The sequence below is a fragment of the Ctenocephalides felis genome, unplaced genomic scaffold (genome assembly GCF_003426905.1).
Source record: "Ctenocephalides felis isolate EL2017-DRISC unplaced genomic scaffold, ASM342690v1 CF-g0.4_SCAFFOLD_01170, whole genome shotgun sequence".
Taxonomy (NCBI): Eukaryota; Metazoa; Arthropoda; class Insecta; order Siphonaptera; family Pulicidae; genus Ctenocephalides; species Ctenocephalides felis.
The window spans coordinates 53,748,410-53,774,581 of NW_020537324.1; the positions used below are offsets into that span (position 1 = coordinate 53,748,410).

Genomic DNA, 26,172 nt, shown 5'->3' on the forward strand with positions numbered 1-26,172 from the left:
ATTCAGAAATATTTAATTTTTATATAAAAACAAATGTATTAAATACTTTTTTTCAATATTTTATACTTATTTTTTTAACCACTTTTGAAATTTTCATTATTATCATCTCCATCAAATATATTATATTTTCTTATTTTGTTTGGTTAGAAAAACAAATTTACTAATTATAATTATTATCAATTGTAATTTTGAATTGCAATTAAAAAAATATATTAACCAAAACAAATCACTAGGTATTTTTGCGATTCCATTCTGAAACTTTTGCAACATAAACAAAAAAAAAAAAAAAAAAAAACATATGGTTACTTAATAATAGAAACAATTTATTTGTCTTTTTGAACACATTCTAATGGCTTTGGGAAATTGTTCTTTACCATGCTGGGGCGGAGTATGGCAAAGGTGCGTATGATTTAGCCAGCAAAGGGGCGGCATCGTAGTGAGCTGGAGCGGAGTAATGGAGTGGAGCAGCATAAGAAACGTGAGAAAGAGCAGGTTCGGCGTAGTGTGCAGAGTAGGAAAGAGGTGCAGCGTAAGACTTGGCTACATAAGGAGCAGGTGCAAAGTGAGCTGGTGCTGAGTAGGCCAAAGGAGCGACGGCCTTGGCAACAACTGGAGCAGCATAGTGTGCAGCAGGAGCGTAGTGGGAGTATCCGTAGTGAGATGGTGCGTAGTGAGATGAGTAAGACAGAGGAGCTACGGTCTTGGTCACCAATGGAGCAAATGCTGCGTAGCTGTGCAGGGCTGGTGCTGCGTAGCTATGGAGGGCTGGTGCGGCGTAGGCCAAAGGAGCTACAGTCTTAGCCACTAAAGGAGCGTGGGCAGCGTAGCTGTGCAGGGCAGGTGCGGCGTAGGCGGATGAGTACAATCCTGCGGATCCCAAGTATCCAGCTCTAGCGACAGCTAGAACAGCAGCGAATAAGAAAAGCTGAAAATAATAAAAATTTAATAAGTTCAACTATTATATTAAGTGCGGCTATATTAATAATATTGTTCTTACTTTGAATGCCATTTTTGTGTTAAGCAGTCGGTGCACAATGTGTGAATTGTATCGGTGAACGAGGTGCGTAAGCTTTTATATGTTTCATATTACGATGAAAACGTTTTTTTACGTAACATGACACATCGCTTTTGACCAAACTGGAGCCGTCGGATATTGCGTATTGAAGAAATTTTGATTACTTTAATATGGAGCAATCAACTTACATTAATTGTATATATGGATATTAATTGTAAACGTATATATATATATATATATATATATATATATATATATATAATGATTTTTTACTGAAATAAATCCCTTTTTTACAAAAAACTATTTATTTAATTTCTCATTTGTAAATAGTTTCTACGTTTTTGTGATATGGAATGTCCCTTTTCTCATAAATTTCGTATTATTTAAACAAATTTGTTTTGAATAAACACTTACTAAAAAAAATTGTACAATTACTGAACATGATAATAGTGTTTTAAATTATATAGGTTGCAGTTGCGTATGGTTGCAGTTGCATACACATTGAATGAGTAGAAAAAATTACATTTTTAGCTTTTTATAGATTGTGATTATTAATCGTAATTATGATAAGTGTAAAATCTGTTTGGCGTATTTTGTTACCATATTTCACTCATTCTTTTCGATTTTACCATTTATTCTTCGGATTCGAGCTCGCCCATAGGTAAGCAGTTATTAGCAGCCTGTTGTCAAGCAGTAGTGACAACGATTTTCACTTGGAAATGTAAATAGCAATATGTTTGCAAGTGTAAATAACCCTTGCCCGGCATTGCTAAATATAAGTCAGTCCTATTAGATAAATTCTAATAATAGAATCATCAAATATGGATAGATTAACCATTGGGTTATCATCTAAAAATAAGTAGTCAGGTTAAGATTCAACCCAACAGCTCATAAGACTGATCGCTGTTAAGATATGAGGATTTTAAAAAAATCCCTTGGATTAAAAATATAATTTATAGTTTATCATAATAATATTCATATAAATATGTATGTGCACTTAAACATATACACACATTGATTATTGATGTTTCTTGCAAGTTTTACGCGTCTTTTTACTTGCCGGCCTCTCTCGGCGTTTTTCCCTTCTACTGGATAATTGCAATGTAGAGTGCAATAGAGTCGTCAATTCACTAAATAAAGGTGATTTAAATATTGATTTATTGACTTAAGTGTTGTTGACTAGAACAATCAAACAATAAGTAATTAGTTACAAGTACAATTTCTTTTCACATCTACAGCTCGTAAACAATCTGGGAAATCTAAAATCCACAGTTGAAAACAACTATATTAGCCAACTGGCCTAACCTAGTAATATTTTGGTCTAAAATATTGGAGACTTTCTCATAAGATGCTGATAAAAATATTTGAATTTGTGTAAGTTTATACAAAATATGTTATTTGTTGACATTTTGAGCAAAGCTTTTGCAGAATTTATAACATGTATTTCTGTATTGTATTTGAATATACAGCACATGTAGTATAGTTGCAGTATGTATGATGAAATATATAGAACTTGTTAGGATGCGTCCATTAATCACATGAGGCTTAAAGGAGGAAAGGGAGGTTTGACAAAAAATCACGAATAATCACGTAGTGGGAAGGGGGGTCTAGCAAGATATCACGCGTATTTATTTTTTACCTGAATTTTAAAAAAATGCTAAATTTGTCCTAAGTGCTAAATATACACGTGATGTTTCCTGGGGGAGGGGGGTAATTTTAAATATCACCAAGGGGAAAAGAGGTCCAAAAATGCTGAAAAGGCAATCGCGTGATTAATGGACGTCCCCTATAATTAGTGTAATTTGAATTAAATGGCGTTTATATTGATATGAAAAAATACTAAAATTATGGGATAAAGCGGGGCTTAAGGTTCCACTACCAATACTATACTACGTGTGAGTAAAGTTAGGTTAGGCTTGAAATTCCACTACCAATATCTCAAAAGAACTAAGGTTAGATTTGATTAAACAACAATATTTAATGGTAGATGGAAAATGCTGTGTAATCTGCCGTAGTCTTAAATAGTGCGATTTCGCTACCAGCAGACGACCAAGCCATATTATAAATTTTGTAGCGAATTGTCTGATGATGGATTCTTCTGACAAAGTTCCATATAAAGGTTGTATCCAGTGCGATCTTTATAAGATATATGCCCATAAAATTTGTTTCAAACAGAAGTTGTATTCATTTTATTTTTAATAATTGTATTTCAATAAGCAATTATTCTAATTATGATAAATTGAACACAAATACATTAAATTAATTAATGTATTAAATCAATTAATTGCATTTTAAAAAAGAGTATAGACTAAAATTTAAAGCTAGATTTTAAGAAAATTAATATATATTTGGGGATGCTTGATGAGAATATGAATTTTTTGTGTAGGTGTAATTGATCAATACCAATGATTAATGCAGTCAAACTTCATAAACACATAAAAAGCTTTTCTGGAATATTCTCATGCGAATAGTTCTACAATACAGCAACTTTCATTAAACTAATTTTACTGAACTATTTATTGGTTATAATTAGCCGCCATTTCGTTGTATTCAAAAGTAGAGTTCTATTTACAGATTTTCTATATAACAGTGAGGTAAAAATGAAACTCGTGAGAGGACTTCATTAATACTTTAGTAATTAATTTGATTTACCAATTATTACTTTATCAAAGATTAATCAACTCAAATTTTTTAACATTTCGTGTACAACTTTTGTATTACAAAACCGTTCACTATTATTATCAATATTAATGTTATCAATGTCAATGTCAATATTATCATTAGTATAAAATTCATAAAATACTTTTTCTTTGAAATATTATTTTTACTTTACTAGATCAAGGATCAATTATATCTTTTTTGTTATGTGATAACAATTATTCAGAAACTTTTGTTCGGCTTATTTATTTGATGAAATTTCTTTGGTGTGAGCGGTAGGAAGGGGTATTTTCACTTGAAAACATATTTTTGATCTACATTTCTCTAGTGAGAATAGAGATCACTACTGCTTGACATCAAAACGCATGCAACTGATTTGAACTCTAAACTTTGTGGTTGTAAAGCATCACATACTCTCCGAAATTTATATAATATTATGTAAATAAACATGTGTTCTATTACTACATTAGTAGATAAATTATTATCTACATTGGCTTGTTTTAATAATCTTAATTTATAGCTTAATTTATACTCGTACACATTTTACTCATTTGATCTACAGATAATTTTTAACTAGTAGTTTTACCTAGAAGTTATATCAATCGCAACTAAAATCGGAAATGAAAATGTTTCTGAACATTTTGGCATACATTAAAAAAATTGGATGTATGTGTGTATGTATGTAGATATTTATAAGTAAAACGTTCAAAATTTTCAAAAAATTCAAAATATAAACTAGTGGGGTGCATGGCATCGTGCCTTGAGGCAAATTTATGGAACTTCCCGTACCGTAATTAAATATCTTGGTACGGAACCAAAAAAAATCACACAAAATGTGTACACATTGATAAAATCTCTATAAAATATCTGATAATTTGATATACATCCAATAAACATTTTTGACCTCAAAATGACATATTTTTAACTTATTTTTATTGAGAGTCCATAACCGCTAGACCTGCTTTCCCAAAAATTTAATCAGTTCTTCATCTTGTCAATACAAGTAAAATCTTTCTTGAATTATTAAAATCGGAAGCTCCGTTCTCTTAAAAACTGCCATTTTTTGCACATTTAGCTCTGTATCTCCGAAACCGCTGGACCTGTCTTTGCCGAAAACTAATCACTTCTGTTTCCCGTCATTACGCATTGAATGTTTTTTGAACCATTCAAATCGTCAAATTGTATCCATACATACATACACACACACAAACACACATCCATTTTTTCTGAGGTATACCAAAATGTTCAGAAACCTTCAAAACGTCGAGAAATGCAAAAAAATTTAATTTCGATTATTGGACGATTACAATAACTTACCCTACGGGAAGTTAATGAACAATCAATCAATCAAAACGATTGTCAACAGATGCCTTTTGAATAGTGTTTTAAATTTTTTAAAATCGGTTCAAGTATTTTGTGAAAATTTGGACAAAATATTTTGCACTTTTTGCTAATTATATGAAATGCTCTTCTCACAAAAGTAATCAAGACGAGTCTTTATCTATTTTCATCGAAGAGCCAAAAATCTTATCACATACACTTACACACACCCATACATTTTCCAATTTTGAGAAAATATAAAATTAGAGTGTTGGATTTTCTGGAGAATATGAACTATTCGTGCAGTTAATAAAATATAACAATAATTAAATAAATCTTTCAACTTTAAATTAAATTTATTTGTTTTAAAAAATTATTATAAATAATAACAGTCAAAACATGGCGATGTTTTCGTATTGCACTTAATGATGGTAAGATGCGTAGTGAGCTGGTGCGGCGTATGCCAAAGGAGCTACAGCTTTAGCTACAACTGGGGCTGGAGCTGCGTAGTGGGCAGTGGCGTAGTGAGCTGGTGCGGCGTAGGCAACTGGAGCTACGGCCTTGGCTACGACTGGGGCGGCATAGTGAGCTGGGGCGGCGTAGGCAACTGGGGCTACGGCTTTGGCTACTACTGGGGCTGGTGCAGCGTAAGAGTAGTGGTCAAAGTGAGCTGGTGCAGAGTAAGATAAAGTTTTGGCTACAACTGGAGCAGCGTAGTGAGCTGGTGCAGCGTAGGCGAATGAAGCTGGAGCGGCGTAGGCCAATGGAGCTACAGATTTAGCTACAACTGGAGCAGCGGCGTAGTGAGCTGGGGCATAAGCTACTGGGGCAACAGCTTTAGCGACGACTGGTGCTGAGTAGTGTGTGGTGGCGTAGTCGAAGTGAGCTGGTGCGGCGTAGTGTGCTGGTGCGGCGTAGTGTGCGGGGGCGGCGTAGGCTACTGGAGCAGCTAAAGTCTTTGCGACGACTGGAGCAGCGGCGTAGGCGTGCACAGCGGGTGCGGTGTAGCTGTGAGAGTAGCTGTGAGAAGATGCTGCTGGCAAATCAACGACTCCGGCTCTGGCGATGGCCACAACGGCGGCGAATACGAAAAGCTGGAAATATAAGAAATGTTTATTAATGTAAATTTTATAATTATACATTTGTTATTGTAATAAATAATTAATTTTAGACAAAATAAATTTTACAGTAGATTCTCTTGCTAAGAAACTTTTTCATTTAAAATATATTTTATAATATACCTTGAATGCCATGTTGAGGTGTTTGTTGTACGAAAGATGAAATTCGATTATACTCTGTACGATAAAACAAGCTCTTTTATATGAACCGCGCGTGCAGTTGTATTTACGCAACAATACATCGGAACAATCACTACAAAATTTAAACGTTCGCAGAATAGTGAAGAGTATGAGACATTGCTAAAAAACTACTTGTGAAATAGTTAATTTAAATTAACAAGATTGTATCTGTATTGATATACATTTTTTTAATTTTTGTTTTTTACTCTAGATATATTTGCATTAACAACTTTCTTTTTAATACTCTTCTCACCAGATGTAATTTATGTAATATAATTTCTTTATTATGAATAGTTTATATAGATCATCAACATCAACCCACATATACAAAAATTCAAATAGTAAATTATTTGGAAATAACCGTATATAAATTATATATATACATATATAAATATTTATATATGTTTATTATAAAATGCCGTTGATAATTTACGTATACCTACACAGATTACACATATACACCCAAAAGATGTAATACCAGTCACCACCTTTTTCGAACAAAAGTATTTTCTTGCGTTGTTAGTTTTTCGGATGTGAGCACTGTTGTTTAGTTTACGAGTCCTTGATATAATTTTCAAGTATGCATTATTTAATTATTTTATAAGAAATATAAAAGTTAATTTTAAATTAGATTCAGATGTTTTTATATAACCTTTATAATAGCTCACTTTTGGATAGGTTACAAGGACCAACAGAACTTCTACCCTGGCAAAGGTGTAAACAATAAAAAATAGTAAATGAAAACACAAATTTTGTTAAAGAAATCGATTTTGCAAAGAGATAAATTAAATTAATAGTTATTCTAGCCCTTCAGATGGAAATGGATATTAATGTTATATACTTTGTAAATATATGCTCCTGAAATTTATATATTGCATTGGTTAAATAATTTGGCTATTATTTTGTGAAATTTCTTTAATATGAAAAATAAAACATTTTATTTGTTTGCCCAATGGCTATTTCTTTTTACCCAGTTTTTGGCATATAAAAGGACAGATGGCAAATTCTAGATGATTAGGAATTAACTGGTAATTTTATGGAACTGTAGTTCGATAGTTATTTGCTTGATACGTGTTATTTTTTCTTATGTAGTTTATTTTGATTAGAAAGAATAATTACTAAAAATCTAATTGAACTTTTGTGCCATTCGTTACCTTATATTACAGTGATGTACCTAAATACCATATGAATCAAGGTGTAACTTCAAATATTCGGAAAATAATGCTCTGAACAAGAAATGCGAATGCTAAAAAAAAATTAATATCAACTCAATTATTTTTTTGTATTTATATATTGGAATACTTCAGAATAGCATCGCTATGTTCTTAACTTTGGAATTTTCAACATAATTTATAGAAATAAAGTCTACATCCTTTTGTGTTCTGTCTGAATTTTATTTAATTAGTACGGAATTTAGAAGCTTGTTGTAAAAGTTTTTTTTAAGTTAATATATCTTAAGATCTACGAAATAAATTTAGATAGTTGATGTAACTATTACTCTACCAAATCACTATAGTAAAAATAATTTCACAATTGTTGTTCATTATTTTACAATTAATCAATTTCTGGAAAAGGTGCGGTGTTACCTCATGTTTGAGGGTAGTTGCAACATCTACCGAAGAAAGCAGTAACGACAAAAAACAACAATAATGTCTGTAGTAATTGATTGATAATACATACTCATTTTTAGGAAAAATTACTTGTTTGTAAGTTATTCTCAATACAAAAATTAATCATAAATCAACGTAAACTACAATCACTTGATACAAATAAAGGATCTAGCGTATCCTGTAATATGAAAACTATACATTCCATATAATCTTTTTAACTTAAATCTGTATAAAATTTTTCTCGTTATAACTGTTTTCAATGGTTAGCCTCAATTACCATCTTTCCTTCGAGTCCTTTTTAATAATCAAGATAACTATATTTATATAATTTAGAAATTACAACAAATTGTTGCACGCCATCAAAGATTGATAAATTAAAAAAAATATAAGAAATATTGAATTTAGTATCATTCCAAAATAATAACGCAAACCAAAACTTTATTACCGAAAATGTCGGACCTGCACAGTTCTGTATATTAAGCCAGCCTGTGGGATAATATTATGCAGGTTTACATGTCCAATGGAAACAAAAAAATAGTTTAATATCGTTTAAGATCCTATTGAAAAACGCTTGTTACTGTTTACCCTGTTTCAAATAGCCCCAAGCTCCCCTACGTTAATATATAAGATCAAATTTAATTCTCCAAATAAATGTTTATGTATAATGCATTCCAAAACCGTCATAGTTTCAGCACATTGCAATGTTTATCACGTACTAGAAATGTTTTTTAATATCGCTTTCGTTTACCTATACATTGTAAGAAATTTGGCTATAAATGTTTGTCGTGATATTCGAATGTCGATTGTTTGTTCCTGGTGGATAGAAAAACATCATCGTGGGTGACATGCACATTTTAAATACAACTTATTACACGGTTGCGTTTTGATTGAAACAGATACTTATGTAATAGACACATATAAAGGAAATTAAGCTAATATTTTGCAACTCCAAACGTATGTTGTGCGAAAAACGAGGATAGAAATTGTTTCCTGTAATATTTAAAGAAATATCAATTGCAAGCAATTTTCAATAATGTGTGTGAAATTATTGTGTTGGCTATAAAAACAGCGATCTTCATTTCATTAAGCTTTTATACCAGAAGATTGCTACGCCGGGGAGTTGAATTGGGAGCAAAATTTGATAGTTTAAAAATAGTTTTAATATTAAAATTACGTTAGTATAAAGTGATGATGTAGTAAGCAAAAATATAACAAAAATATCTATATAATGTTTTACAACACATACAGTTTTTTATGTTAAGTGTGCGTAAGTTCTCTGAATTAATTAAAAATTTAACTTTTTTAATATAGTCGTAGACGTTATCATATACAGGTAACCAAAAGCCAGATGTTTTGGTTTGCTATAATTAAAAATTGAATATATACAAATGATGCAGAAGATTTTGAAAACTAGTAAAGTATGGCATCGTGCCATAATGCCAATTGCTGGAACTTTCCGTACCATAATCGATTAAATGTTAAAGAATATTAAATGTTTTCAAATATATTATTATAAATATTGTAATTTCCATGATTCGTATTTTATAGACAAAATACCTTATATTTATTATAAATTGAACTACAAACGACGAAACCTAATCAACCGGATTTAAAATAAAGGACATTGTCTAATATTTATAAGAATTATGTAAACTAAATTGCAAATTTAAAATTATTTGTTCGAAGCGTTTAAGAGAGCTTTAGAACTTTAGCTAGAATTTTAGCTAGAAAAATTTATTTTTTTTTATTAAAAAAATAGAAAAAAAATCTTGCCCCAAGCAATTATTTCGTCAAAACAAGCAGATAGTTTTTTGAATCATTTAAATTGGGTGCTTAGTACTCTCAAAATCTGCAAGTTTTTGCATAAAACGAATCAGCACAGCTTTCTATCAATAGGAATCGAATATTTTTTTAACCATTCAAATCGGTTGATCCGTGCGTCCGATAACGTGGACAAAAAAATGTATCCATACATGCATACACACACACATTCATTTATTAAAGTATGTCACATAGTTCAGAAACCTTTAAAACGTGATTATGTATACGCAAAAATTTTTAATTTTAATTTTTATTGTTTATTATTTAGAATCGAATATTTGATTAAGCATTCAAATCGGTTGATCCGTGCGCCTGAAAACGTAGACAAAAAATTGTATCCATACATACATACACACACATCCATTTTTGAAGGTATGTCACACAGTTCAGAAACCTTCAAAGCGTGAATATGTATATGCAAAAATTTTCAATTTAGATTTTTTTGCGATTTCAATAACTTACCTTACGAGAAGTTATTCAAATATTTTTTTCGGCTTAATTTAGAGATATATTTTTGTAATTGCCAATTAGTTATAAATGTGCAATAAAAACAATAATAAAATTATTTCAGGGTCAATAACATTCTGATATAGGCTTCGAAATAAATTTTGTATTGCCTAACATTTATATATTGCTCAAGTTTTGAAATAATATAAAATTTATTATGAATCATAGACTTATAATTTTTCAAATAGTGAAGTAATTTCAAGAATAAACTGTATAAGCATATTTCTTCAAATACTTAAATGAATATATATAAGATGATTGATAGTATCAATTTGATAGTATCTATATGAATACAACCCTAATTTTTTTTATTATTTGATATGTTTAGGGATTTAAAAATCCAAATAAATATCTTTTTTTTTTCTTAAATATCTTGGCAACTTCTAAAACTAAATGAATATAAATTTTTTGCGCATTTGTTTTTTACACTTTTAGGGAGAAATAAGGAATGCTTCTGATATTTATTTTTAATGTTGATATCACTTTTCAATATAAAAAATTGACTCTTTACTTCTGTGTCAATCATATTGAATCCTTGATACTCAAAGTGAGTTTAATTACCAGTTTTTGCATTATAAATCATTGTCAATGTCATAAAGTTGATGTGCTGCTTTTGTAGTGAAATAAATACTTTTATCAAAGTGAAATACGCTTCAATGAGTGACTTAAATGTTAAGACCGGTCCCTAATATGGTAACTTCCTTAAAACCTTGTAAAACATTGCTTGGGTTTTTTGTAAAAATGATTTTGTTAATTGAATGTGAACTATGATAAAAATACAAATCATTTTCATCAAGTGCAGTAACATTTATCATATGTAACAAATCGAGGATTTAATTAGGACATATTTTGAGATGATCATTTTTAATAACAATAAGATGCAAATGATGATTGTCTCACTCAAAGTTATTCAATTCTATTTATAGAATAATAATTATGATAAATATGAAACAATTATATGATATTCATTCTATTAACTTTGTATAATTATGTTTGTTGTATTTAATGAAGCGTTTATGATTTTTGTTGTGGATAAATTATAATTAAATTTTATTTGGGCAACTTCTAACTGCGCGTATAATATGAAATATATATCTTTAGTTTTATATAATAATCAAATCTTGAGGAAGAAAGGGATTGTTAGAAGAAAGGAAGTGAGTTTTCATTTGACTGATGTATGAAAATAATATATCAATAAATAAAAAAACAGTTTTCATTTTAAATTATTATATCTTTAAATTCGCTGATTATATTATACTTCTACAAAATAAGAATTCATAGTAGGAGTAACTTTTAACCGAATCAAGTAGAACTAAGTCCATAACTGTTGTTCATTATTTTTCTATTTTCTATAACTATTCATTGCATTCAATCTTTTTCACTTGAACCTGTATATAATTACAACGAGCCCCAGGGTTTTGTTTCAACTAGCTCCAAGATTCTGTGTCAACTAACCCCAAAAGTTGTCACATATTATCAAATATTAATAAATTTAAAACAAAGTAATATTTATAATATTTAAAATTGGTCGATAATAATAAAGCAAATATAGTCTATATTACGTTACCGAAATTATATTTTATGTTTCAAAAATGACAAACCTGCACAGTTCTGTTTATTACGTTGGCCTGCAGGACAGCTATTATAATATTAAGCAGGTCGGTTTAAAATATTGTTAAAAATTTTGTTTTAAACATAAATTATATTAACAATATTTGTTTGGCATATCTTTTGCTAATTTAATGATGTAACTAAATCGCTCTTTCATGAAAATGCCGAGATATATTACTATTTTACTTTTAAATACTCGCAAATCCAGATTATTATCTAATTCTAAAGAATAACTTTTAATTCTTAGATATTGTAAAAGTTGCAAAAACTGATGGGCAAACAAGTCCATCAATTTAATGCATCTATTATTTTTTTCTGAAATATTCTGAAGCTTTCATAACATTAATTCTACATCTAAATAATGCGTAGAAGAAGAAATCCAGACGCAAGAGCGGTTGGTGTCAAAACATGAGATTATAAGAAAAAATTTAATAACAATTTCGAGAGGATCTGTATTTTTTCGAAAATTTATTTAATTAAGCGTTGCTAAAGGTATTTTAATTTTAAACAGATTTTTTATTAATTTTTAATATTTTTTTATAATTGAATGCTACTTATAAAATAGTTCTACTATAATAGTTTTAAATTCGAGCATAGCAAATGAATGAAATTCACATTTTAATTTTTTTACTAAATTTATTTTATATTTACAATTTTATTTAATTTTTTAATAATTTAGAGTCGAATTTATGAATGATAATTTAGTGGTGGTAGGTAGTGGCGGCATAATGAGCTGGAGCAGCAGCATATGCTACTGGTGCAACAGCCTTGGCTACGACTGGGGCAGCGGCGTAGTGGGCTGGGGCGGGGTAGTGAGCTGGGGCAGCGTAAGCAACTGGAGCTACGGCTTTAGCTACAACTGGAGCGGCATAGTGGGCTGGTGCAGCGTAAGCTACTGGAGCAGCAACTTTGGCGACAACTGGGGCAGCAACTTTGGCAACAACTGGAGCAGCGACCTTCACGTGGAGGGGTTCACGGTGTACGACAGCGTTGAATCCGTGCACATCATCAGCGGTATATTCCACAGTACGTTTGGTACCATCGGCATCTACAACAGAGTAAGATCCTTGTACGGCGTCACCATTGCGAGTCTCGTGTTGGCTCTTGGAGTCTCCGGTCAAAGGGTCTTGCACGGAGTATCCGTAGCTGTATTGTGGGGCTGCTTCGTATTCTACAGTTTTAACTACAGCTTTGGCAACTGGAGCGGCATAAGCTACAGGGGCTACGGCCTTAGCCAATACTGGAGCAGGTGCATAGTGGGCTGGTGCGGCGTAAGATACTGGAGCTACGGCTTTGGCTACGATAGGTGCAGCGAATTGGGCTGGAGCTGCGTAGGCAAAGGGAGCAGGTGCAGGTGCGGCGTATGCTACAGGAGCCGCAGCGTATGGAGCCGGTACTACTCCGGCTTTAGCGATAGCCACTACAGCGGCGAACACGAATAGCTGGAAAGAAAATATTTCAATTTACTAACAAACACAAAAACACTGTCACTAAATCCTCTCATTATCGTTTTTTGTATATTAATATTTTTATTTGAATCACAATTAAATATATTTTCGATCGTGTACCTTGAAGGCCATGGTGAGATGCGTGCTGGACGAGACGCGGGTTTAGAATCGTATCGAGTAACGGTATACGTCTCTTTTATAGTCATACAGTCTGTTGTCATATGTAACCGTGTACTGGATTAATATCAGCACTGCATATTACGAAATTATATTTCATTTTTTTTTAAATCACGACTTTGCTAATGGCATTTTTATGGCAATACTGATGCATGACATATTATATCAACCACTTTTTTATTATCGCTAACTTAATAATACTTTGAAAAACTGATTTAAAGTCGCTTATAATCACTTAATAGTGAAAATAAATTATTGAATTAAAAATATATCAATTTTTTACAACTGTCTAGTTAAGGACATTTAGCAAATTTGTTGATTTACAGTTGTCAGCCTTAATAGAGACATTGTAAATCATAATGACTTGTCGGAAAAACAACTCAATAGTTGTTTTTTTATTCGTTATAAATAATATTAACAATATTTCAATGATAATAATATAAACTAATAAATATTTTCTTATAAATAATAACTAAGTTACTTCAATCTTCATCAGAAAAATTGTTAATGCGAAAATAATTTTCTATTATTTATACCAGCCAAAGTTTGATCACGAGAAAAACAAATACTTAAAACACTAATAATAGTTGAACTTTCCTCAAAGTGTTTAGGATAAACAACAAAAACTATCAATAGAATACTACTGCGACCATTTATTATCAAATTATTCAATAAAATATGCTAATTTTTTAAAATACTTTCCCAATTATTTGTGTTTGTTAGAATTTTAATTGTTTTTGCAATGTTTAATAGATTTTGTTATAGATAACATAATATTAGGTTTTTGTACTGGTAAAGTTCCAATTTCTTCATTTAGTAATGAAGGTTGCTTAACAAAAAAGTTAAGGTTATTTCATTACATTGTCGAGCCTTGATACGTCGCGATTAACAATAGGTACAAGTGCACAAAGAATCAAGCTTTCAGGAAATTTATCCATCAAATAAATATTGTAGACACCTATCTTCAAAATTAATATATTCTATCTTCATAAAAAAAAGTTCAATGAAAGTCCTATAAAGCATACAATATATAATTCCGTCTATCTCAACTGTTTTATTTCAACAGAATAATATATATTCCTTATGTATTATTTTCAACATATATTATATTATGTAAGATTCAGTTTTTATAAATATAATTAAAACTATTTCCCATATGCCATCGGTCTTGTGAACTTTTTGAACTTTTTCCTGTTCACAACGAGCGTTTAAATCAATTATCAAGTGCGGCGAAGCATTTACATTATAATTAAATATTTACTTGTCTGAATGAATGAAATTCCGAAAACTTACTTTTATTATGGATGTATTAATATATATATATATATATATATACATATTTATATAAATATATATGTATATATATATATAGAGTTCAAATTTCAATTCTCACCTTTCGGAATATTATTTTTTGGAAATATATTATTATAACTACGTGCAACATCTATAGTTTCTCAATTTGTCAGTCTTGCAATAATTTATATAGAGTAAAAAATCAATTTATTTTGAAAAGCTTATTTATTAACCGCCTAGCTTACCATTAGCACCATGATCTTATAATATAAGCGTTATGATTATTAGTACGGCGGGGCACAAAGATCCAAGTTCACTTTGAGCAATTATATTGTGCAAACCAAAGCAATATTATTACAACAAATAACACATGTCAAACAAACAACTATTTGACTATGTTCAGTAAAACTCCCAGCTAATTCATCATTGTAGATGAATGTGTTTTTTGCTGTTTTTGTCATCTGGTTCTTTTTACTCCGTAGGCCGGGTAGAATGAGACTTTCAATTTCAAAGGGATTTTACGAACTAAAAGCTACATTATTCAACCAATGCAAAATATAAATTTCATGAAAACATTTATTAGAGAGTTAATAAATGTTTCCACTGTATATAACCTTGATCAGGTATTTTGTCGAAACATTTATCAGCAGAGTTGGAATAACTATTTATATAATTTGTCTCTTAGAAAATAGCTTTCTTTAGCTTAATTTACTTTTTTATTTACTATTTTTTATTGCTACACCTTTACCAGTGTATAGATTCAGTTGGTCTTTTTTTCCCACCCACGTGTAAGCTTTTATAGAGGTTATATAAAAACTGTCAAATTTAACTTGAAACTAACAATATATCTATAAAACAATTAAATAACATAAACTTGAAAATTAAATTAAGGTCTCGTAAATTAAACAACAGTGCTCACAGACAAAGAAACTAACAACATAAGTAAATACTGGGGATTGCTATTTTTCTCCCAATAGCAACAACATAAAAATCTAGATGATGGCTATATATCTTTTCCTATACTTTTAAATACTGTTGTTAAAAAACTCTAAACTGGAGGGCTTTTCCATGAATATTTTTTTGTTCAATTTCATGGTTGTGTTTGCAACGCTTTTATTTTTGTATTAATTTGGTTTCGCTAATTAGGCGGATTAGCCATAATTTGCAATTCAATGACGATTTTATTAAACATCGATAATTTTATATTTATGTATAAGTCATGACACACTTATGGATATAATTTGATATAAATTGGAGCTAATTTGCTTCATTTAACTTTACTTGTTTTTAAGATATAGGTGGTCAACTTTTCACTCGCGGATCTTTAAGACCCCTCTCTACCCTATCTGCAAACAAATCCAAATCTAACAGAGTAGATAAAATTTTTGTTTTATATAATTTAAATATTAGCAATTGATATATTAATGAGTAAATAGATGAAATACCAGATACAAAGTAAATAAAAAATACTATAGATAAACTTTAAGTTTTACATGAGACTTTTTTTGTATGATATCAATTTGTTTTATGCTGTGTGTTTTTTCTTACATTGTTTTTTTATCGAAAGGTAACATTACCTAAAATGTTCAATTTTAAAATTTTGGTTCTACTTGGTCCTACTTAAGCGATCTTACATGCCATAAGAAAAGTTAGAAATCGTACATATAACTCGTATCTATCAACCTGGGTTTGCATATGAATAAATAAATAAATGAATTATTGAAATATTCGTTGACCTACCGTTGTAATTATGTGGACCTTGGAAGACATAGTGCGTCACGGTTACTCAGATTTGGAGCAATTGTTGCTCAGATGAGAGTTGATATTTGATTTGGCCCGCCCAGCGGACGGTGCGCTCGGTAAATGTGTCACGGAACAAACCCTCGGGCGAACAGGTGATGTAACTGGTGCAGAGCCTGTGTGAATGCGAACTTGATCATAAGGCATCTTTTTCACTACTCACTTCAAATATATAGATATTTTTTTTTATAATTTTATTTGAACAGCGATCAGAACTTATGTTCTGATGAACTACGTTTGTTTTATTACAGATGGCAACCCAAACAGTTGTCACATCTCTGTATGATAAATTTTTATTACAATCTCTGTAATAGGGCAAGTATGGTGCAACAATGCCGGGTGAGGGCTATTTTCACTTGGTAACATATTGCTATTTATATTTCCAAGTGAAAATCGTTGTCACTGTTGCCTGACAACAGGCTGCTCTAAGTGGATTATCGAACCCGGGACCTCTAAAACGAGTCCCGTCGCTCTTAACCGCTTACTTACGGGCAAGCCCTATATAGATAAATGTTTAAGCATTTATAATAACTTAAACGAAATGTTATAAAAATATGTTTAATCATTTTAGTAAATTTATTTAAATATTGTTTAGGCAGTTAAGATAAGATAGTGTGCTTTATATTCAAGTTAATATTATTAATTAATTAAATTTATTAGTTAGGAAAAATCTATTAAGTGATCAATTAATATGAACCAGTGTCAAATCATTCAAAAATTAAACTTTGAACTACCAGTTAATATGAATTTTTTGTCAAATGTATTATTATTACAATTCTTAGTGTTGTACACGAAAACAGGTCTATGATGTCAAATCACCACATATTATTCATTTTCTTACCCTCTCTTCTTAATTATTATTATTATTATTCACATTTCTGAACTTCTGCCTTCATACTTCTCAGTCCTGTGCTTTGGCATTTAGGTCCCTTATTTTCTCCTCTCGCGTAAGTCGACAATCATCTGCATTTTTTTTTCTTAGTCTTTCTAGTACTTCTATTTAAACTTTAACTACATCGGACAACTGGTACTCTTTTTGCAACGTTGGTTAGATGCAGTTTCCATTTCATGATCAAATTCTATTTTTCTTATTCTCTTCAGTATGCATTTGGTATTTCATTTGTTCATTTTATCTTCTCAATTCTTCTCCCGCACCAATTTTAAAAACAGTCCAGGTACTTGTACATTTTTGAAGATATTTAAGCATCCGATTCAAATGATTCTAAATATATTCTACTCGTGTTGAGTAAATGAAGCATTAGTTACCTTGTTGTAAAGGAAGTTCTTGCGGTTTTGGAGATGTAGAGAGAAAATACAAATTTGTTGGTTAAATATGATCTTTACAAATTATTATTATTGAATCATATACAAATATAATAATTGGTTAATAGGTAGACATATAGGCAGGTAGACAGGTAAACGGGTAAAAAGTAAAAACAAAGAAAAGTAGACATGTAAGCAGGTTGACATTTGTAAACAAATAAGCAGTTAGATAAGTGAACGGTAATCATGAAAAATGTAGAAATGGAGGCAGGTAGACTGATAAACTCATGCAAATTTAAGCAGTTAGACAGGTAGACTGGTATAGAAGTAAACAATTAGGCGGAAATAAATGTAGACAGGCAGACAGGTAGTGAGGTAAATCAAATATAAATATAAAATAGAAAACAAATTATTTTTGAATAACTGTATTACTTTTACATATCAGAAAGATGATGTTTCTTCTGGGGTTTATAGAGTATATGACTCTATAAATATATGTATATGCATATCCATATGCATATGCATATGCATATGCATATGCATATGCATATACAGACATTTTCCCACATTATGGCTGAATATTTTTCTACGTTTATTTTATAGATCTTAAATTTTCAATATATACTTTAGAAGAATCATTAATTACTATTTTGGTAATAAAATTGGCAAAAGTAGCCAATAAGCCAATATTGCTGTTCAAGGAATTTGCTTATAAAATATGGCATGATTTTAATTAACTTTGCCATTGATGGTAAAATAAATATATTATGTATTTATGTATCATGTATCATAAAGTTTTACCAGTGTGAAAAGGTCTCAATCGAATCGCTTCTTTCTTTTCTGCGTTTCAAATCGCGCTACCGACAGACAAATCGTCTCAATCACATTCTGACACGAGCTATTATCCGGTTATTATATTACAAGCGAACGAAAGTAAAAGCATTTTGTATAATTTAATGCTAATTAACAATATTTTTGTGATCGATTTTAAATCTGAGCTATTTTTGATTTTCGCAAAATTAATTGATGCATCAGCATTAATAAAATTATATAAAAATATCGAGAGTCCACTAGAGATATCTCAACAACGTAAATAATAGTTAAGAACTTTTTGATAATATTTCAAATTTGAGAGAAGAAGATATATAAACAGCTATTACCTTGATCCTTGTGACGTTGCTATCAGGAGATAAACGACAATGTTTGAAAGTCTATAACAAAAGTATTTTCTTTTGTTATTAGTTCTTTTGGTAGTGAGCATTGTTGTTTAGTTTATGAGACCTTATATAATTTTGAAGTTTACGTTATTTAATTGTTTTATAAGATGTATTGTTAATTTTATGTTGAATTCAATATTTTTTTTTATATAACCTCTATAAAAGTGTGCCGTAAAAGGACCAACTAAACTTTTATTCAGGCAAAGGTGAAATAATTATTTAATTGCTTTATAAGATGTATTGTTAATTTCAAGTCGGATTCAACAGTTTTTTTTTTATATAACCTCTATAAAAGTGTGCCGTAAAAGGACCAACTGAACTTTTATTCAGGCAAAGGTATAAACAATAAAAAATAGTGAATAAAAGAGTAAGTTAAGTTTAAAAAAAAAACAATTTTACAAGAGTTTTACGTAAATTAAATGATTAGTTATTTCAATTTCATTCCGCTGATGAATATTTTTGACGAAACACCAGATCAAGGTTATATACTATGTTATCTCTGTAAAAAATTTATACTCATGAAAACTTAGCTCTTATTCCAGATTAAAATTACTTTAAAAATAAAAATAAGGCATTTAAGCTGGCCGTCTTATTTTATCCTGCCTTTTTGATAAACAGCAAAAAACACATTTCTCAAATTGAATCTTTGTGCCCCACCCTATTCTATATGTCTGACATACGTGGCTTGGTAGAAGGTCATTCCTATATGTATAGCATGAAAAATAATATTTATCGAATAATTTTGGCGAAAAAAAGTTTTATTTGATACATTAATTTCCTTAATATAATTTTTAACTAAATTATCAAATAAATTCACCATGATTCTTGTGAAACTTTTTCTGATGTTATCGTAGCAATGAACGTATTAATATGTCTTTATTATTTTTAAAAAACATAGTGAATATCGAAAGTACCTTTAATAGTTAAACTATAATACAAGAAATTTAAATAGCTCATAAAAATGCTTTTCTGAGTTTTATCCCTGAAGACGTTTAGTAATTGTCATCGATTGTATTAATTATATAGACGTTTGTGATATTTTTGACAAAGAATATAAGGTAATTTTTTTAATGTTTCTTTTGTGTTGTTATTTAATACTATTTTATTATGTTTTTTATGTTTTTTTCTTCAAAAATAAGTATTGTTTTATACGTTTTCTTCTAATAAATTTTCATGATTTTGCGAATACGTTATATGCCGTATATTTGAAACAACATAAAACAATTGATTAAATTACAAGATTTAGAGACGACAAAAATATCTTTCGTTTTAAATATGATAATATTTCTTTTCAAATACGTAATCATATTAATTAAAATGGTTAATAAAAAATAGTGAAAGCATAATAATTGATGCATTTTCCGATGTAAAACTTGCAAAACTTTTGTGGAGGATAAAAAAGGTATAGTATTAATATATTATAGGCGGTGAAATTAACTTAACATTGGAATACAAAATATTGATAATTGAAATTTTTATACTCAATTTTAATTTGTACTAAAATTTATTTAATAAATCCAGCCATATTTTATTTCTCTATACCAACCTTTGATAAATTTAATAATTATCTATCTTATAGATATGGCATGTGTTTATACTTTCATTTTTCTTTATTTTATTGATTTACTTCCTCTTCCGTTTATACTTAAATTGATTTTGATTTATGTAGAAATCGTAAATGTCTGCGTAAGGTCAGTGGTCAAACTTTGCGCAATAATTTCTATTTAATAGATTAAATAAAGATACAGTCAATTAATTTTACTGCAATTTCTATCTTGAAAAACGAGTTTTTTAAATTAATCGAAAAGATTGTTTCTAATTTTATAAATAAATTCTCATGCTGGAATAATATTGTATAGAGGGTTTATATCACCTGATATTCAAAATAAGGTAACTAGGGTCTTGTTGTAACAGTTTTTTTATTGAATTATATATGTTGAGATCCACTAATTATCTTTCTACGAAGTAAAGATGGATGAATGCTAGAACTATTTCTCTACTGAATCAAGTAAAAATAGTTCTACAACTATTGTTCATTATTTCACAATTTATCATTTTCTATAAAAAGTGTGGTATTGTAACTCACCCTTTGTTTGGGGTTCATCTACCGAGACAAGTACTAAATTGAAAATAATACCACTGAGAATTTATTCTTTGCTTATTTTTTAAGATAATTGACAAGTAATTCTTTTTATCGCGCCTTAAGGAAAATTGCTAAAACTTTTCGTACCAAAAACTAAATTAAAAAAAAAAGCTTTGAAAAAATTAGATTTTTGAGAAATTTTGAAATTTTTGGAAAAATTTGACCTTATTGAAATTTTTTTTTATTTTGATTTGTTTTAAGCAATCGCACTGATTTGAAGTCGAAATATCAACGCTCGTGAGCGCTGCGTAGTCGTCTAACGTGCAAACATTGATACGGAACCTATGTAAATGTACACAATATTTGTACTTATTATTATAATCTGTACAGGGTATCTGATAATACGATGTACATATTTATGTCTAATGTTCAGTTTTGACCGCCAAATGGCATTATTTTTCACTTTTTATTGGATCTCCGGAGACGCTGGACCTGCCTTTACAAAAATTTCACCAGTTGTTCATTTCGTCAATACAAGTAAAATGTTTTGTGAATTATTTAAATCGGACGCTCCGTTTTCTCAAAAACTGAAATACCATTTTCGGTACTTTTTGACCCGAAACGGCTAGACGGCCGAAATATCTCCGAAACTGCTAGACCTGTCTTTTCCAAAAACTAATCAGCACGTTTCGTTATTAGTAGGAATCGAATGTTTTTTGAATTAATCAAATCGGTTAATCCGTGTTCGCGAAATCGTCGACGAAATTTGTATCCGCACACACACATAAATACATCAATTTTCTAAGGTATGCCAAAATGTTCAGAAACTTTTGAATCGTAAAGGTATATAAAACGAAAATATCTATTCCTTAGCACCAAACATTAAGTCGTCCCTTAGTGCCGGACAGTAAACATATCGATATTTTTTGTGAGAATTTACCATTTTTCGTATTTCCTAGTCAAAGAATGAAAATCTTATGATGCATGTTCCAGCTGACAGCATCGGTGTGGCCCAGCCAAAAGGGTGGATGAATAGTGACTTTTTTGCAATATCTAAGAATATTCGTCAAACACACATGTGCAGACATTCCAAAGTGTGGAGATGGCTACAGATCAATGCAGGTTATTTTAAAATGTCCGGTACTAATTGCAACTGTTTAAAATCTTTTTTTTTTGATACCAATGTTTGATTGATAATATTAATTATTTTTTAGCAGAGATTGCGGTTTTGTTAATTTAGTTTGATTTCTAACTTTGTTATCTAACTTAAATCATAATTTAATAAACATTTCGTAAAATATTGTTTGATTTATTTATAAATAACCTTAGGTGTCCGCCACTAGGGGACCTCCCCCTATACAATTCTCTTGTTTCAAAGTTTTATTTCAACTAACTCCAGTTGTAATTATTTTACAAAAATCAAAATAACTATTATTTTACAATAATCACAATAACTATTTTAACAGTTTAGTATACTAAACGTTGATTATAATCACAAAAATTGTTACACATTATCAAAGATTGATAAATTCGAAGCAAAATAAGACAAATAATATTTAATATTAGTCGATAATAATAACGCAATAACGAAATTTTATGATAGATCAATATCGTATTACCTGACAAAAATAACGGACCTGCACAGTTCTGTTCATTAATGATATCATGACAATTAATTATATGTTAAAAATATTAGAAAAAAAATTTAATATCGTTTGAGATCCTATTGAAAAATGCTTTTCACTACTTACCCCTGTTACAATAAGCCTAGGAGCCCTTATATCTGATTTTAGCAATTCAAGTAAATTGTTTCGTAAAAATATTATAATGAGCGAACACGCAAAGTTTAACTTTGTTTAATAAATAACAATCAAGGTGTTTATTGTGGTTAATATTATAGATTCTTGTTCGATCGTTTAGAGCGTTCCAAGAATCGGGAAGCACTTTCACATAGATGGCTTTGAAAATATAATAAATTGTCTAAAGATTACTATATTAAACAAAAACATATTTTTTCTCTGTCCATCAAGTTCATATCAGTGCGCAATATCGCACTTGGAAAGATCAAGTATATGGCTCTACATTTGTGTTCGCATAACAATATGAAAAGTTAAAATCATTTTATCTGAGCATGTAATGGACTGTAACATAAAAATTGTAATCTTGCCGTTGTTTTTTACGTTTTCTTATTCTTCATGTCGTTGTGATAGTTATTAAAACTTCATCATCGAAAGTAAGACGAAGGTCAAACGACCTCAGACAATTTACAAGCGCCCAGCTCTACTTTTTGTTTGTTTTTGATGGAAAAGTTGCAATTGCATTCGTGATAAAATCAAAATTACATAATTTTATTATTTCAGTTCTATGCAATTTAGGCTCTATTTTATAGAATAACTTTAATGTTTCTTAGAAATACGACAGTTTAATAGGACATAACAATTTGCATAATCAGATTTTTTTCAGAAAATTTGACTAGAATCAGTAATTGTGTAATGAGATGATATTATGAAATGTGTCTTACCTACTATTATATTACATTTTGGCTTAAAAATATTTTTTTCATATTAGTTATCGTGAATCAAAATATTTAAGTTCCAGAAAAGCGCAATACGTATGAAGTTTACTGAAAAAGTAAAGTGTAATGTAGACTCTTATATTAATAGCATAATTTTCTACATATTCTATGCATTTTTCATATGGTTTTAATAAAAGCAATAACCCTGTTTCACATATAACTCAACTTATAAACATTTGCTCAATTTTTTAATAGAATCTTAAATGATATTAAAATATTCTTTTGTCTCCATTGGACATGTAAAGCGTCTATATATATTGTCATAGATATTGTCTATGCAATAAACAGAACTGCGCAGGTGCGTCACTTCTGAAAATTTGTATCAAAGTTTTGGTTTGCGTAATCATGATCGACTAATTTAAAATTTTACATATTTCTGTGAAAAAAAATCTGGTTGTATGCATTATTCTAATCGTAAAGTGACCAAACGTCCCGGTTTGGCCGAGACAGTTCCTGAATCCACCTTGTGTCTCGGGTTTTTCTAAAAGCAGTGTTTGTCCCAAATTTAGATCTATTGTCCCGGATTGTTCCGAGTTTTCGAAAACTATAGAACTGAATTGAAACTTTGCTCTAACTTGATGATAAAATTACAACTACGCTAATTTCAAATGTCTGAAAATATTATGTATAACTAGTATGCTTATATGAAAAAGGCGGGTTAAAATAGTCTGCAATTCGTAACTTAGATTTTCAATTTTATAAAAATTAACAAAAATTAGGAAAATGAACTTTTTGGTTGCCCGGAACAAGCGCTAATTTTTAAATAATTATGAAGAAAATTGAATAAAATTTCATAATAAGTTTAAACGCTGAGAAAAACATAAAGATCCCAAAATATAATATAAAATAAAACATAGAATCGATAAATGATAAGAAGTTTTATCATTCTTGTTCAAAAAATAATTTGTCAGTTAAAAATACAAATTTTTATTGAATTCTTAAATATTATTTATTATTTTAAAATCATAATATTATTTTCGTCCCGGAATAGCATAACAAAAATTACCGTCCCGGTTTTGGCTTAAAATGATTTGGTCACATTAATTATACTTGATTGTAAATCAGATATCGAAACAGATTTCTTGATAAGATACGACGTCAAACAATGACTTTTAAAGAGCTTCTCCACGATTTCACAATAAAACATAATTACTCGCAGCAAAAAATAATTTTTATTGTGTATTGCGGACATAAAAACAATTTATTGATACTAAAGGTCATGGTAGGTTCATTTTTCTTAAGTTGCTTGCAAAAAACAAGTTTTGCAGGGCCTTACCATTTACGAGTCGAGGGCAAACTAATTTAAGGTACTACACATTTTCAGAGATTGATGTTCTTAAATTTCTTCATGATGCTGCACTGTAGTATTCAAGAATAGTAGATCTAAAATCATTTTCTTACTTTTAATTCATTTATTTGATTTATTTAAGACCAATTTTTAAAAAAACACTGTACTAAAATCCGTATGTTTTTTTTTGCTTTTAACCTTTTCCATGAGCGTAATAGTATTATGCATGGTATATTATATAGGTATTACATACTTCTTATAATTTATAACTTGACTCGTAATTTTTTCAAATTTCACCATAACAAAAAATTATCTGAAACATTTATCATTATTCACTGTCATATCATTGTTAATGGCTTTATACTATGTTTAAATTAATAATTAAATTTAATTAATAATAACGGAAATTATAAGCTTAATTGAGAGATATCAATTGTAAATTGCATAGATTGGTTTTAAGTGAAAGCGAAATAAAAATTCGAAAATTTACCTAAATACATAGCTGAATCTAAATTTTTATTAATAAAGTTCATAAACTTTGCCATAAGCCGATAATAATAATAAAATGTCACTAACACCCAGTTCATAATATAAATCATAGTAACAAACTATATAAATATAAGTAGCTGAATTAATAAAGTTTATAAAAGCTTGTGTAAAAGTTATTAAGATTAACAACACTAAGAGGTAAATATTAGGCATATAAGTTAATAATATTCGGATTTTTAATGTTGGTCAATTTCATGCTTCAATATCAGCTTTACTATTTTTACATATACTTTATCTCTATATTAACGGGGCTTATTTTCTACGTGGTCATCAATATGATAAGATTTCTTGAATCAATATTTCAATTCTTAAAATAATAGTCTTATAGAATAATAAGCTACCCTAAAAATTCTTCTGGAATGATCTGATTGTGAGATAATCTTCTTATGAGTTCTGATTAATCATCTATACACTAGCATGATATACATATTATATATATATAAATATATATATATATATATATATATATATATAATATATATATATATATATATATACTTGCAATAAGTATATATATATACTTGCAATAAATTTTTCTGTGTGTATTTATAGGTAGGCAGTTATGTTTGAGCTAAAAATATTTTAAATATGACAAAAATATAAAATGTACGTCAAAATTTTTATAATAATTTTTTTTCA

The 26,172-nt window shown here is 29.4% G+C and overlaps 1 protein-coding gene across 1 annotated transcript; it reads right to left on the minus strand.

Moving 5' to 3' along the window:
* Positions 1–370: 370 nt before the first annotated feature.
* LOC113367380 (extensin-1-like) lies at positions 371–13,420 on the minus strand. Its single transcript, XM_026608992.1, has 5 exons — positions 13,409–13,420; positions 13,202–13,288; positions 12,586–13,069; positions 5,470–5,849; positions 371–925 (listed from the first exon to the last, which is right to left on the minus strand). Exons 1-5 carry the CDS (start codon positions 13,418–13,420, stop codon positions 371–373), a joined length of 1,518 nt encoding a protein of 505 aa, XP_026464777.1.
* Positions 13,421–26,172: the final 12,752 nt, after the last annotated feature.